Source organism: Argiope bruennichi, chromosome 11, assembly GCF_947563725.1.
Source record: "Argiope bruennichi chromosome 11, qqArgBrue1.1, whole genome shotgun sequence".
In the NCBI taxonomy this organism is placed as follows: Eukaryota; Metazoa; Arthropoda; class Arachnida; order Araneae; family Araneidae; genus Argiope; species Argiope bruennichi.
Window position 1 is genome coordinate 92,965,408 of NC_079161.1, and position 17,675 is coordinate 92,983,082.

General features: G+C 28.7%; 1 protein-coding gene across 1 annotated transcript; it reads left to right on the top strand.

Moving 5' to 3' along the window:
- The first annotated feature begins 674 nt into the window (after window positions 1-674).
- Window positions 675-17,035, top strand: LOC129957408 (uncharacterized). The gene is made up of 2 exons (XM_056069714.1): window positions 675-913; window positions 12,718-17,035. Exon 2 carries the CDS (start codon window positions 12,842-12,844, stop codon window positions 14,390-14,392), a length of 1,551 nt encoding a protein of 516 aa, XP_055925689.1. The 5' UTR covers window positions 675-913; window positions 12,718-12,841; the 3' UTR covers window positions 14,393-17,035.
- Window positions 17,036-17,675: the final 640 nt, after the last annotated feature.

Consider the following 17,675-nt stretch of genomic DNA (forward strand, 5'->3'; position numbering starts at 1 on the left):
TTCAGTTTAAATACACGAAAACAATGGAAGGATGAATGAAGGTGTGTTCTCCGGCGTATGCTCCAGAATCGTTGTTCTTAGCTTTTGGCGGGTTAACAATAATCAAAATTCTTGAACACCACAATACGAAAACAATGATATTAGATTCTTTATTTGTCAAAACATTACTAAATCGGCAGCTACGTCCGAAAAATAATTGTACAGAATGTGATCACCCGTTGTCGAATGATTATAAATTGGGCAAAACAAGGGAAAATTGACAACCGGTTTGGTCTGGAGAATACTGATTTGGCCGCAGAGTAATGATTAATTATCAGCTGATGTTTAACCACGGTTGGTGAATACGGCGGATGATTTCTTACTTCAACTAGGAATAAGGATTAATTGTTATATAGTAAAGAACAGAAAACCCTTATCAATGAGTGAAATAATTAGCTACTTAATTAATCACAGCAAAATCAATTTCAAAATATATTGTTCAAAATAAGCTTCTGTTTTGTGTTGCTGATGAAAGCATCGAAGTGTTCTCCAAAACCTGCAAAAAATTCATAAAATTTTGTCTAATGCTTTAAATTTGAAAAATTAAAATTAACACGCTTTATAAACGTATTTAATGCAATCCTTTTTATTTTTGCACCAATAATTAAAATTTTCAGACTTTCGCAATTCGCAATCATCATCATCAACAACAACAACAACAATGCCGGGAAAAGACATAAAAGAAATCGTACGCTTTCTTTTTTTAACGGTTTGCTCGACTTTTTAAAAGAGTGGCATTTTCATCATAATTATATCTTTATGAAATAATTTCATATTACTAATATATACTTGTTTAATGTCAGGTGATAACTGCTTACATTTCGAATATACGAAACAGCTTCCTAGAAATTCAGGAAATGGTCTGCTTGTATTGGTATGTATTATATTAACTTGGTATATATTTTCTTAACAATTGATAAGTAATCAAATATAGATAATTAATAAATTGTTTGCGGAAATCTCTGTAATTAGCATTGATTTTTCTTATCGTATATTTAGAATCGTTAATTCAGAATATTTGCTTGTATAAAATTGACATAGTTTGCAAGGCAAATCAACCTGTTTGATTACTTAGTTTTCGTTATTATTTTTTTAATGGGACCCCTTTGTTCATATATTTAAAAAGGCGTTTCATAAATTACCAATTGAATATTAGAATTATTAAATAAATATATTTGCTGAAATCCATGTTTAATATGATTTTTGTTGTTAATGTTATATTTGTTCTTTGTAAAGACGATACTTTTTTATTTAGTGGGAGCTTAGCCCATCAGCATACGCCTGGGATCTTTTTGACCCCATTCTTTCTCATCTGTTTAAAAATTCTAGGAATGTATAAAATTTTATATTTATCATTATAAAATTTTATACTTTATAATGATAAATATAAAATTTTATACTTTCATGGGGGGGGGATAGAAGAAGATTAGAATAATAGAAATCGATGAAATAATGCAGCTTATTTTTTACCGCCGGATTGGGATCAAATTGACCCCCTGTGTGTACTACTGTTTCAGATTATCTTAATGTTACGAGTTTGATGTCAGTTACCAACATAGATTCAGAGATCTTCTTGTACATCTTTCTAATAGACGGAATGATGATAGCTCAGGCTTATTATATATTCATGACATTATGTAAAGTGATCATGATACAGAACTGAAATAAAATGCATATTCTGCATACACCAGAAAATCTGATCAAATTTTTTTCCTGCTTGTAAAAAAGTAACAAATCATTATATAAAATGCATTCTTTTATAATATGAATAAATTATCTTGAAATTTATGTTAATAACACATTTTATTCTGGAGGAGAAATAATAAAAGTATTTTTTATGTATGTATATAAAAATGAAAGACAAAAGATATAAATTTTCATAGTGGTATGATTAAGCTTCTTTTTCTAAAAAATTTTAAATGTAAACTATGTGTAAAATGTAGATTTTCTTATTTTGTCAATATTTTTATACAGAAAAATACTACTTGTATTAAAAATAAATTTTATATGAATGGAATGGGGAAAATGAATATAGGAAAGGTATGGAAAATGGGACTAAGTTCAATTTTGGTTTTTCTTATTAAAAATTGCATTTGTATCTTAAATAAAAACATAATTCCACAGAAAAATATTTATATATTTTATTTTTTATATAAATTGGCAATACGATAATGAGTAAGCATCTGACAATTTGGGGTCAAAAGGACCCCATGCATATGCTAATGTTCAAAAACTGGGTGCATGTAATTATTGGTTAGTTAAAAAGTAGGTTATATTTCAAAACCCTTATTTTAAATATTTGTATTTATCAAAAGATTTTCAAATATTTGTTAAAAAAGTTTAAAATATTATATTTATCATAAATAACATGCAAATTAAGAAGATTAAGGTTATTAGAAGGTTGATCATGCATGCATGCATGATCAATCTTTCATAGTGATTATTAATGTATTCTTTCAAAAAGTGCAACTGGAGTCATATTTCAGTGGTACATGTATTTAAAGAATTTTTTTATCTGCTCATAATAGGCATAATACTAATCATGCTAGAAAATGCACTTTTTTTTTTGTCTCTTTGGAATGTAAATTAAAATTGTGATGAAGAAATGTCAATTATCAGTTTAATTAAACATGATGTAATTTGAATATTTAGGTTTTAATTTTTAAACTGAAAAAACAGCAAGAATGTGCTGCATTACTAGGGAAATATCTTGCATATTAAATATCATTGAAAACCTAATAAGGACATTAATTCAATATTGTTTATTTCTAAAGAATTGCTATAACTGCCATGTCCATTATATCTTTCTTATTCTATATGATACATTAAGAAACTTAAAATATTATTTATTTAATACTATTGTTCGAACTTCAGATAGCTTTAAACTCACAATGATGAATAAGTAATTATAAAAATATTACTAAAAAAATGCAAGACTTTAATCTAAATTGAAATGTGTTGATAAAATATCTTTCTTGCATATTAACTTGCATGACTTGCTGTTTTTATTTAATTTGATTTTTATTGTTTTCCATTATTTGCTATAATTAATTGAATAAAATTTCTTTCAAAGCAACTTAAACCAAACTTAAAATAATTGCAAAATGCTTTGTTTGACTTTTTTTTTTTATGCTAGAGAAAATATTGACAAATCAGTGTTTGATGCATTGGAAAAAGTAATATTTCCTATTAATGAATAAATATTTTCTTATAAACCATTACTTTTTAAATAAAATGTAATTTTATAACTTTACATCAAATAAGGTTTAATTTTTAACCTATTATATAAGAAACTTAATTAGAGATTCAAATTTTTTTGTAAGTTATTGGATTTTTTTTATGCATTTTTACATCCTGCTTATAAAGGAATAATATAACTGGTTTGAACTTATAATAATGTGATTATGCATTTCTCTTGACCCATCTTGCCTTTGTCTGTAGAGTATTTATGTTATGGCCTCTTAAGATATCTATCTTTCTTATCTTTATAATTGATAAAAAAAAAAAAAAATTTTGGTACTTTGTAAATTTTAACATTGTATTTGAAATAATAATTTACAAAGAACTGCCAGTTGAAATAAATGTCGTCAGCACAAGTGTAAATAAAATTTTCTTTCTCTGTGTTAGTTATTTTATAGTTTTATTATTTTTTGCTAAAATGTCAATACAGTGTTATTGAACAAGAAAATACCGAATTTTTTTTTCTTTTATATAATAATTTTATCAATATTAATTCATTTTGTGATTATTCCTCAATTTTGTAAATTTTTTTTCCCATAGAAGAATCTTATCTTTCACTTTATTATATTTATTTAATGATTATTCGATTTTATTTTTAATTCTTGCATAATTTTTAAAGCATAAAGTTTACTTTTTGAATAGTTCAGTTTCATTTTTCTTTGAATGTGCTGTTTGTTGTTCATAATTAACAATAGTGAAATCCTTCACAAGTTCAATTTTTGTACTTAAATGGATTGTAATAAATCTCGCTGTCAGTATTTGTTTTCTTCAAGTAAATATTCCAATGAAACATAGTTAATTGAAGTATTTTTAATTCACTAGTAATTTGTATTTTTCTGTGGTCATACGGATTTCCTTTTAACACATTGTTAAAATATTATTTCTCTTCTGAATCTATTTTTTTTAATTTAAAAATAATAGTAAAATTTTTTAAAGAAATTTTCATTATTAAATATGAACATATTTTGTATTGTCAGCTATTATAGGGAGGAGTTGAGAGAAGTGGGACAGCTGAATTTATGCCTAAATAAAAGATTAGAATCTGTTTCTAGTTTCTGCATTAATTAGAGCAACTGAGCTCGTTGCTTTATCATAATTGTTACACCAGCTATAATATTATTTTCTTTAAATAACAAGTAAATATAATAAAGTAACAAGCAATGAAAAAAAAAAGCTAAATTATGAAAGTTATCTGTTAAAGCTTTTGTCACTCTAAATTAAAAAGAATTTATAATTTTGTATATAAAAAGGCTTTGAAAGAAAACTATACAGAAAGAGGAAAATATATTAAATAATAACATACTGCAATCACCGGAAATGATTGCAAGCGAAAAGTTTTCGTCATGTGACAATACCAATGAAGATTTCAAAATCAGCTGTTGCTTCGCATGTCCAAAACCATAAATCATTTAATGAAAAGATTTCAAAATATAATATTTATTGATTTTAATTTTTTCAAACCTTGTCCCATTCCTCCCTTATATGTGTACTATATCTCTCTCATATAAGGAAGTTGTGGGAAAAAAATGTTACAATTTTTAACTATGTTAATGAAAGTTAATTGTTTGTATTTTGCTGTTCTTGTATTTTTAAAAAATTTAAAAACATGCTGTTAGATTTTTATAAACTACACTGTTTAATTTAATAAATTAGTGGATTAAAAAAAATTGTGAAATCTATCCCACTCCTCCTAACTCTCCCCTAAATGAATAATTTATTAGATTCTTAATTCATTTGAAGACTTGACTGATGTTTTGTGTATATCATTTAACCCTCTGCACTTAACTTTTCATTTGAGTTACCATAACAAAGTAAGTAACAATCGAGACTCTCCTCTGAAATATAAAGGGTAAACGAATAAAAAAAAATTATCACATTAAGAGAAAAAGAAGGGGGGGGGAAATCGAGTAATAGATATGAATTGTTTTGTTTATTCTATAGTTTTACTGACAATTTCTTACAAAATGCTAAAAAGAACTTTTTTAAATTACTACATATGATTTATATTTTTTTAAGGAAAATTACTTGTTGCTTATTTATTATTATTGTACTCTTTATAAAAACTTAAAGAAATTTTTATTGGCAATTTTCTCTTAATATTTTTCAATTTCACTTTTTGTACTTATATATTGTAGTTCAGAGTTTTGGAAAAATTAAATTGTTTTAATCCCCTCAACTATTAATGATCCAAGTATAATCTGAATTATTCAGCAAAAAGTAAAGAAAAAACAGACAAACATAATTTATCAGAAAAGTATAAGAATCTTTTTGTGGCACCTATTTTATTCCAAACAGCTTTCTTCTGTTTTACATATAGACAGATATTGTGACTTAAAACTTCTAAAACTGCTTAATCGTACCATAGTGAATATGAAATTATTGCCAAGTAATACCTTTTAAATATACAAAAAAAAAAAAAAAAAAAAAAGACTTTGCCATTTAATAGAGAAAGTTAAAAAAAAAAAAAAAGTAGTAGAAAATAGTAGAATTATTATTAACATTGTAATTGTTCACTAAAGCACGAAATAATTTTTAAATCATGATCTTGAAAAACTACATAATGTCCTTAACAGAAACTTAAGAATATTTCGTAAGTTTGAAGTTTATGGTACAAGAGCCAGATTTGGCCATATTGCGCCAAACATAGGTGAAAATATATTGCAAATATTAAAAATTGAATACAATGTGTAAAGAAGTTGCTATACTATAAATACCAACTAACAAAGTAGTAAAAAATTAAAATCGGTATATTTAAAAGAGATAAATGAGATTATATAAGATGTAAAAATCCAATTTCTTTTAAAAATTTAAAAATGTTCAGGTGATTATGTTCTATCATGTCAACATGCATGTTGTTGACATGGTAGGAGAACTGCAATATTGAAAATATCAACTGAATATATTGCAAAGTTGACGATCCCGAATGGAGTTTCTTCAGGACATTCTGTTAAAAATGAGAGTATGGAGAATATTTTCTAATTATTAGAATTTAAGATCATTTAGGTAATTGGAAATGCATTACAGAATATTTTTTTTATTATCTTTTTTAAATGTTTTTTTAAGTTTATAACACAGGCCAACAGTTTTCTTTATTGAATGCGTGGATATTTAAAACAGATTTCATATTAATTTAATTCATTGGATTTAAATATAGCACTAATTTTTGCCTAGGAGCTCAAATTCTAAAATATAACAGTTGAGTGAAATATACATTACTCCATTTTGTTAATTCCATGGATCAGATATAAAGAATTAAACACATAATTTTTTATTGTTATATTATACAATTATTATTATATGCAAAAACAGAGGAAAAAGTCATCGATGAAATCAACAAGACACTGAACACTTCAGAATTTTTATTTCTGTGACATTCTTAAATGTATTTTGGAACGGTCCATTTTTAAATTCTGTAACAGTAATCTGCCAACAAGAGCGTGTATCAGTGGTAGAAGGAAAATATTGTTCGTTCTCTGATTTTAAAAGCTTCAGCGCTTTTGCACATGCATCAGGAGGAGTTTATTTTGCTAAGAAAAAGGGGGGGGGAGTGAGAAAAGGGAGACGATGTTTACTTTGAGCAATAGGGTGAATTTGGATTATTCGCGAACAAACCACCTCCTAGCGATGTGCCAGTCTCGATGTCCCGAAACGAACGGTAGAGTGTTTCTTAGACTATTTATCAGCAAAAGTATTTGAAGACTTTTTCTGCAAAATTTGAATATATATATATATGGATGCAAATATAAGACAAGACATTGGCGAACATAAATACAGAATATTGATCTTTGATATGAACCTAGTATTTTTACCGATTCCATCTTGTTGCTTTTTGTGTGTGTCAGTAATGTTGCACATGCGTTTAATATTCGTGCGCCCAGAAATAGAATTTGTATTTAGGATTTTTTTTTTTTTTATTATTATTATTCTTCTTCTTTCTTTCTCTCTGCTCGATTAAAACGAAAATTTGTCTTGGAACTGTAGTTATAATCACAAGATTGCATTCTAAGTTTCATTTATTTAAGTCACTACGTTTACATGCATGAGAAAGTATTAACCTATGAATGGTCAGATGGGGTGCATCATCTCTGAAAAAATATTTATTGGTCTTTATTATCTCTTTACGTTTGCAATTATTCACTTGTATCTGAACAGACAGACTTTCCTTCAAAGAATATCCTTCATAAAAATCAACAAATGTGATGTAGTCAACATACGCATATTTATTGGCAGGTATAATCCTCGAAATATATTTTTCAGATTCTGGGAGATCTGGAACGTGGAGATTCGTCAAAATCTTTAAGTCGAACAGTTTGATGATAACAATACTTCACTTCATATGCAAGAAAATGAAAATGATTGAAAAATGTCGCAAAAATATGGTTTCGTGTGTTGAAAACATCAATTGTTTTCCTTTTCTTTTCTGCATGGCTGTTAAATTGGTATAATTAAAAAGATTATATATATATATATATAAATTTTGAAAAGGTGTGAAATTATTCTTGTGCTGTAATATTTTCAGAAATTAATCCAGAAAAACACCAAAATTCAAAATAGATTCACATAGACACACATTCATCTTTATTATTAGCAGAGATTATTTTCTTGATCTTTTTAACATGATAGGACAGTGAAAATAACAAGCACTATTGTTGATCGAAACCATTGTAGAAATAATAGTAGTGTGTTAATCTGCAATTTAACAGTTCTTTTATATTCATTTAAACTTATTAACGAGGTCAAGGAAGAATTGTGGATTCCTGGACAATACTGTTAAGATATGTCGCAGAAATAAAAAATTGTTGTTTCATATTGTTGGAATAATTCTTTAAATGGTGGGCAGAATTACATTTTATGTTTTCTGATTTAATAAATACATTTCTGAAATTTGAATTCTAATTTTTATCCCCCCCCCAAACCTATGAGCCATGTTTAGTAAAAAAAAAAAAAAAAAAATGTCAATATTCTAAAACATACCATTAAAAAAATACCATCGTTCTGTGACTAAAATTAACTGAATTACTGATCTTTAAGCTAAATACTTAGCGCTTACGAATTTATTTTAAGAAACAGTTTGAAAGAATAACACAATAGTGCATAATTTCAGTTTGCGAATGATCCTTTATGACCACTCGAATCTACTGATTGAATTAAAAAAATTATTAGAAATAGAGATTTTTAGTGCTTTATTACTCGATCAGATTTAATCGCAGAATAATGCTTTTGTTGTTTAAAATGTTACAATGCCAAGAATGTTTTATTAAATGTGATTGATAAGGTCGGGGAACTGTATGAAAATTTCTTAACTTACTTAAAAATATATTTATTAGGTCAAACTATTTATAATTCTTTCCATCGTTTAAAGCACTTTTCCAAATACTATTTCATCCATTTATTTCCTACAATTTAGAATTTATCCATTAGACGATGATATCTTATATAATGCTTTAAAAAAACTAAGATAAATAACCCAATAAAGAATTTTATGGATTTTTCATTGTAATCTCAAGCTTTATTTGCATTGAGTTGCGGTTGAGGCTCCAGTTGGTGATCAGTGCATTCCAGTATTGCACGTCACTATGGATAAACTGATAAAGAAGTCTTTAAAATCGCAAAGAGTATCAAGATAAATGTATCAATTCATAATTTCCAGTGTTTTCTAAAATAATAGCCTTTGCAAGAAATGTCATTTCACCCCCACCCCCTTTACCTTAAGTCAAAGTTTTTTTGTTTTTTTTTAAGGTGTACGTACACACTAGAAGATTTTCTTTTTTAAATTTTAACTTTAAAAATCCAGTTTTTTCACAGTAGGTCATTAATATATATTTAAACTCTTCTCAGTGAGAAAAAAACCCTATTACACTAATTATTAATTAATTAAATAATATTTAATGAGCTAATTAGCCTATTTTTTGAAACATGATATCTTAAATTCTAATTTGTACAGACACACAATTCTAGTTGGAAATGATGCCTAATATTAGTCTTCATGTTGCCTGCCTCAATCAAGTTATAAAAATATATAGTTTTTTTTTCCCAATTTTTTCATCAACGATGAATAGAAAAAGAGATTTTTTTTTCTGTCATTTTAACTTTTAAATACCTATTAAATTTTTTTTTCTATAAATATAACTTTGATTGAGGCACAAAACATCTGCTATTTCCTACAGTTTATTTTGATATATGAATCATTGTATTTGGTTCATTTCTTGTTCAGTTCTGATTGTTTGAATGAAGCAACATAGTGGAAAAAGATCATTCTTCATAAAAATGAGTTTAAAAAAAACCGTAACTACAGTTTATAATGAAAGCACCTCAAGAAAAATAATTATAACTCGAAAAATATTTCGAATATCGACAATAACTTGGTATCGTTTGAAAGCTAAAGCATCAGAAAACATTATTAAGCAATAAAAAAAAAATCGATATTTTGAACGATTTTCGAAGTTTTGTGTACATAAACCTTAAAGAGAAAAAGCAGAATTACATTGATTGTGAAATTAAAACTAATCGATATTAGCGGATAAAAAGTATTAATTTGAAGTCGGAAGTAAGACATCAAAATGAGTTAAAAAAATCAAATAAAATCACTTCGTTCAGTAGGCTTGAGTTGAGGATCATTTTTTAAGAAGTGTATAATATCGAATTGCTTGTAAGTAACAATCGGCATTGGAGTTAATGAAATGAATGTGTAGACCAGCGGAAATGGTCTCCCCAAAACCTCCTCGCATACTCTCTAATAAACTTCTCGTGCTTGAGAACGTCTTACATGGGATTGGCGTATAATAGTTACGAAATATTAGCCATTGGCATAAATTAAACAAATTTTACTGAATAGATCGTGTCATCCTTGGCGAGTTGTTTGGCGATTAATTCCTGACACATTGTTAATAATATTCGAACATTGAATTTAGGGTCTAGATATGTTTTCTCAATCGGTTGTGCGAGGATTTCATACAAAACGGCACTTGTAGTCACAAAATCTTATACCTTATTCGATATATTCAAGCCATTGCGTTTTTGAATTACAGTGTTTGCATGTTTCTGAAAATACAGACCGACAGACAGTCAACGCGTTGTTGATTTTGGCTTAAAATTTAACTGGTGTCTACACTATAAATGATAAATCTAATCTTATCTATGTAGCTCTCTCCTTTTTGTAGTTATCGTGTTTGTTTATACTGAACAGCCGGACAGACGAACTTCTTCTGACCAGATTTTATTCAAAATGTAATACAAATTTGGGGGAAAATCGTGTACCAAATTTCAACCGTCTAGCTCAAAGCGTTTTTGTGTTATATTTCTCATAGACAGATGGGTGATTGATTTCTCAGGGTGATCTAAAACGTGGTGATTCATCAAAATATCGAGTTCGTATTTTTTTGACGATTACTATATTTTCTTGATACTATGTATCTTGTGAACGTAAAAAGGTGAGTGTTCTTAATGACTGTTAAAATTGCAGCAGACAACTTGATTAATACATTTCTGAATTTGATTTATAGCAGTGGAAATTATATTTATACATTTTTAAAATTGTAACTGAACAGTTTTTATTATTATGAAAAAAAATTGACAATTTAATCGCTATAACAAGACTTTTTTTTAAAATTTGTGTAGAAATAATTTTTACGAGTGAAAACTTTTTGAAAATATTTCCAAATTAAGAAGTATCCTAAGCGCGATAGTATAATTGCAAATAGAATATTTTTTTTACAGCTTATTTTTAGAGCTCTTCTTGCTATTGATTCTTATATACCTAATTTTGCATTTTGTTAATAATTGTAGATGTTGTCTTTGCATCGAAATAGAAGTGATGAATACTTTTTATTTATTGTTGGTAAAGCAGAGATTCCATCCTGTTATTTCAGTATGCATGTCTGTTTCATAGTCATGCGCTTTTCTATTTTACTTGGTATTGTAAATTCGGTTTTTCGTTGTGCATTAGATTTGTACTTTCTCGTATACGTAGTATAGAGAAAATATAGTAATCGTGAAAACATTCGAGTTCGAAATTTTGACGAATTTCCACTCCCTGAGTTCGAAAAACGCGTCTTTGGAAACTGTCTGTCTGTGACAAAGATAACTCAAAAACTCTTTGAGCCAGATGGTTGAAATTTGGTATACAGTCTTTAAACCAAATTTGCAGATTTCTATCAAATATAGAGTGAAATTTGTTCAGCGGAAGTCCGTCTGACCGGCTATTCGAATATGAGTTAACACTATAATTACGAAACTAGGAGAATTAGATGGATAAAATTCGGTACACAGATTTAACATCTATAGTGTTGACACCTGTCAAATTTTGTGCCAAACCAACAAAGGGATGATTGTCTGTCGGTCTGTACTTTCAGAACCATGATTATTCAAAAACGCAATGACTTAAATATATCGCATTTGGTGTGGGATTTTATGACTGTAATTGCAGTTCTGTATCATTTTTTTGTTGTTGTTGTTTCAATCGAATGAGAAAAACTCGTTTAAAACACAAATTCGATTTTCATATACTATTAACAGTATACCAGAAATGAATCGCCAAAAAACCTTCCAATTATCACTCGATAGATTCAGTAAAAATGCTAAATTCATGCTAAAACTTAGTACTTCGTAACTATCGTACGCCAATGCCATTCAAGGCGTTCTATGGCATGAAAAGTTTTATGAAAGGGTATGCGAGAAAGTTTCAGGAAGACAACTGCCGCTGGTTCGTCGATATTTTCTGTCGCAGAATGATTTTTTTTTTGTATTATTATTTCATAACAAAAAAAAGAGGGGGAATCTTTGTTAAATGAATGCTTGTGCCATAGAAACAATCGACAGTTTTCTCGAATTTATGATTCTTATTTAATCTTTTCTTTTTCTTTCTTCATTTTATATTATTTGTTTAACTTTATAGACTTTTTATAGCCTTGGTTATTATTTTGTTATTAGTTTTTGTATTTTTGTTGATTACAGTGTGATATAGTAATGAATTGAATGTGGAAATACTGTCTTGTTAAGTTCAGATCTATGGAATTCTATAACCTGTTATTTGATATTCCATTTCAAAGTAACGTAAACAATGAATATTATTTTCTGGCCTATTTTATTTATTTTAATAAACTATAAGCAAAAACATGTATTCCCATGATCCACCATTTGTTATTTACGAAATTAATTTCTTCAAACGACTTGGAACAAACGTCCTCTCGTTGGTGCGGTGTGGAAGTTTGGAAAGGGGCAGCCATTTCAGTTATCGTCCTTGTCATCTGACACGTTTCAAAATTGGGAGATTCGTCCAAATATAGACCTAATGTTGCTTTAAAACGGAAAGTTGATATAACTAAACTCAAACAACTTGCAAGCATTTCGTGAATCTTTCGGCTTGTTAGCATATTTGCATTTTAATGTGACGTTTCATTAAAAAATGATCGGCACTAACATATATTTCTTTCTTTCTAGGTGAAGTTACAGTTTGTGCTGGTAATCCTGAAAGCTGTGGTGTATGGAGATGAAAACAAGACTTACGAATAAGAAAAAATAAATATTATCTGATTGAAATTTATTTTATCACGCTTTTAATAAAATGGCAGGGCAACAAGCATTAAATGAGCATAACTTTCAAACAATTATAAGGAAGTCACAACTCAACCCTAATCTGAAGTTGACTCTTACAGATAAGTGTCTTAGGAAGATAGTCGTTTATTTCTTAAATTCAAACGATATATTGTCCATAATAGAAAATTTCAAATATAATGATGACTTTACCGGATGCCGTTCCGAACACAAATTACATTGGCGAAATAGTGTAGAAGCTGGAGTAAAAAATAAAGTTTCGAAACTTCCGTTGCCGGGGTCATTGAAGAAGAAACTAATGCTTTTAATTAAACCTATTAGTTTTGAAATTCTGCGATGGAAAACGTTTTTGGAAACGTTCATATCCAAAGATAGATACTTTTTTGATAAATCTATTTTAAAGCAGCTTAAATGGACATGCGAGGGTGCGATCGATCATCGCAAGACGGCGCAAGCACTCTTGCGTCTTGATGTGTTTGATGTCGAGAAACGATACCGGCTGGCGTGCTTGTATTGTTTGGAAGAGGACATAAAACTTCTGTGGGAACAGCTGCCCGAAAAGAGGAAGTGGTATTTTCACGGTGGCCACGAAAACTTTCGAATCAGAGAGTTACAGATGGAGTTCTACTGGCCTTACGTTCTGTTGGGGAAAGAATCTCAATTACCGACTCACTTGAATTCTTCCTTCAATAAAAATGCTTTGGCACGTTCGGCAAGAAACGGCAATCAAACGGTAAGCGAATATTTTTTTCGTAAACTGGCTGCCGAGGAACGAGATTCTGCTTTGCTTGGTGCACTTGAGGCTGCCATGTATAGACATGGAGGGAAGATCGTGAATTGGCCTGAAGCTTATGTGCAAGTGAGACTTGGCGACGTCGCATCTTATTTACTCTCCTTGCTAAGTCCCGAACAACAAATGCGACTTTTAATGGAGAACCCTTGCGCCATTTTGAATCTCTTTCAGGATTGGCCGTGGCACGAAGTGTTCCTGGACATCATGGATATGGTCTGGCCCTTCCTGCCTCAGGACCACTACGGCACTCTGATGGATGTCCTCAGGAATTCAAATTTCTATTTCCCGAGTTTGTATCAAAAAGTTTTTAAAGGTAGCCCTGTTCTTTTCAAAAATTATTTTGTGCATCGCGAAAGTCGGAGTTGTATTACATTTCGTGAATTTTTCATTGACCATGATATCGAGACTGTCAGAGTGATTTTTGAAAATCTAAATCATGGTGACTTGATTTCACTTCTCTCTTCCGAAGTTTTTGTGAGTTTTTTCAATCGCTGGGTGATGAATGAGTGGCTGGATATGATTAAACTGTGCTTTCAGGTGGCCCCACTTTCAGAAACGGACATTAAAACACTGAGAGCTGTTTATGTGGAGTTCCTCGACTCACTCGGTAACTCTTCGTGTTCGTTGATGGTAAAAAAAAAATGGGAACCCGTCTTTACTTTCCTGGACAATGTGGCTTCATGTAACAAGAGGATTTCGGAAGGTAAAACGCCGACAGAAGTTAAAAAACTCTGCACTGAAGAAGAAAAGAATGATACTGAAAAGTGAACTGTGCTTTGTTTCTTACGTCAAGCGGGAAAAAAAATGCAATTATTTGAACTTTTGTTGTTTGTTTTACAGTGAATCTTTCGTAATGTGAAGCTGATGGAATTACAATGATGATTTAATTGATCCATAATTTTCGAATTGAAAAACAAGCCTGGGTCTAAAAACTAGTATGGCGTAAGGAAACAGTATATTTGAATCTAAAGATTTATTTTTACGATCTATCTATCTATATTTTTATTAATTTAACAATTATAATGAATAATTAGACCTTTCTAGGGTCATGGGAAGTATGCTTCCCACCAAATTTACCAATTTTTTAATGGGATGATGTAGGTTGGCATAAGTTCTGACAAATTTTTCCATAAGACAAAATCCAAGATGCTTCACCTACTAATCTCATACAAAATAATTTCTTAATTAGTTACGAAGATATTAATTAACCTATTTAATTAAAAAAATTATCTAATAAGCTAAATGAATCGCTTTTCTTAAGCCTATCTCAATCCTAAAAATATTTTAATATGCCATGACTAGAAAAAAGTGGCCTTTTAAAGGGTGAAATAAACAATAAGTAATTTTATTGACTAATATAATAATAATTATAATTACAGAAAATTTAGTAATTTTGAAAATAAGTTCAAAGAATAGTAAGCAATTTTAATAATGTAACTACGTAAAACGTTTTGAATGAAATAAGGTGCACTAAAACTTGAATAGAGCAGTTCATATCTAACAAATTCAAAGATTTTTAACGGTATAAAATTGTAAACTTTTTTGTTATTATTTTCTTTATAGGTAACTTTTTTTTTATTATTCAAACATTTATAAAAACCCCGTGCACCACAAAGTATCACATGGGGCTTACAGAAGTAAGTATGCAACACATTACATAAAGAAAAAAAAAAGGGAAAATTTACCAGCTATGAAGGATTACAGATGTCAACAATAAATTTACAGAAATTTTCAATAACACTTCTAGTGGAAATAAGTTGGTGAAAATCTTGAGGCCAATTTATGTTAATGTCCTTGAGAGCCAGTCTTAGGATCTGTCTTTCTATTGATAACATTGTGTACCAATAAAATTGTTGAGTGAATTATTGATTTTTATTTGTTTAATAACAAAAATTTAAATAATTTTTTTGCAGTTTTTTATTTTGACACTGAATTAGCTAATATAAATTTGAATTATGGATGATATTTTAGCATCATATTTGCATGAAATTCAAGGATTTTAAGAAGAATTCGATTTTAAAACACTCGAATTAACCTAGTTCCTATTGATATTATGCATTTTTTGAACGTCATTTATTTACATCTTGAAAATAAATTCAAAAGTGAAAAAAAATTACTTAAATTCTGCATTTCAGATTTCTTTAGAAATTTCGCCATTAAAGCAGAAATTAAACCAAATATTTAACTCATGTCAATACTTTTTTGGGTTGAAGTGTTGTTTAGTGTACCCTCCCCCCCCCTCAAGTTTGTCGCCAATATGGCAATCCAACGAAACGATATTCTAGCGACCCTAATGCTGTTTTGTTTGAACGAGGAAAATGGGAGGAATGTGTACCAAAATTCACTTTTCTTAGTGTCCAAACCCAGCTCGCGAAAGTATCCCGCTACGTATATACATATATATGAGCAATACAATCGTACATGTGATTGGCTAACGTGCAAACGTGATTAATTGTGTATGTTTACATTTCGGAGATAAACAATAAACGTATGCCAGATTCTATCTGATTAATTTTTAAACCACTGCTATCTCTCGTCTAAAATAATGGTTTGAATTTACACCGAAGTGTGAAAGAATTTCTGATATATGTAGGATGGTAAACATAAAAATAGTTCTTTTTATCATGTACGTAATGTTATTCCATTTACATTAATTTACAAATTTTTAGTAACATGTGGGACGATTATGATTTAAAGTACATTTGAATGTATCGCCAAATAAGTAGTATATTTAGATGATTAATTTTTTAAAAATTTATTTCAAAATTTTTGTTTTTTAGTGATTTTTTTTTCTTGCAGAACATGTAAAGGATGCTTTCTATCAATATCATGTTTTCACAAGTGTTGAATCGTCATTTTCGACAATGATCATCATCTTCATATTTAACTATCAGAACTTTATTGCTGCAGATATCCATATTTTCTCAATTTTTGCTTTCATCTCTTTACTTCCCCCCCCCCCTTGTTTCAATAACACTTAGAGTTCCTTTAAGCTCAACTAATTGTTGACATTCTTATTAAATACTAATTTTACCTAATTACTACATGACAAGTCGTAATAAGCTTTACCTTTTATTTATTTCTTTTGCATTCAAATAGAATATGGAGGGGGGAAAATACTCGTATAGTGAACACATTCAAAATGAAAAAGAAAATTTGGATTTTGAAAATATAAAACCAATACTTTTTTTTATTTTTTAAAATCAACTACATAGACACAGACATTGATTTCTATTATATAGCAATTTCAGCGATTTTGCGATTCTTTTGATATAAATGATCAAGATCAAGCATCTCATACATGTGTGAATTTTTGAATTGTTTGTGTGTGAATTTACATTGAAATATTTCAACACCATCTTCTTTTACTTTATTTCATATTAACCATTTTAAAATATATGAAAATTTCAATAAAAGGCATATTTCTAATATCATGTTTTCTGCATTTTACTCAATATTTTGCAATACATATATATATTGTACTTTTAAATAGCCGTGTTATATTTCTTTAAAAAAAAAAAAATGCAGCATATTTTTTTTTCTGAATTGGTTTGAATGAGTTCTTTCAATAACATTTATATCCAATCCAAAAACTTTCATTTTCCACGAAGGTAAACAATGCCAATCTATTGAATACCTTTTTTCGTGTTAAATACAAGTAAAGTCAAGTAACCATTCAACAACTACATTTGTTGACGATTATCTCTATGTCAAATAAATGTTTTAAAATTTCAGTTCTTAAAATATCTCTAATTTTATATAAACCTTGTCCTGGTTTTATATTAACCTTCAGTTTCTAAACGTTTACATTACATTGCAACTTCATCTCTTCACATAATATAGTGAAGCGAAAAAAAGAGTCATATTTAGTTTTCATTCCTTTTAACAATTTACTATTTTTTAAAAATTTGTTTTTAAATTAAAACAGCTTTCTAACAAATGAGATACTGAAATTCTTTCTCTTAAAAAACTTAGCAAAAATGAAATGCTTTGTTATTTCATTTTCTGAAAACATTTAATTTAAGCAATATTAATAAATAAATATGTTGTA

Bases quoted from the DNA above. Each gene is read 5' to 3' on its own strand.
- LOC129957408 (XM_056069714.1), top strand. From the start codon at position 12,842: ATGGCAGGGCAACAAGCATTAAATGAGCATAACTTTCAAACAATTATA.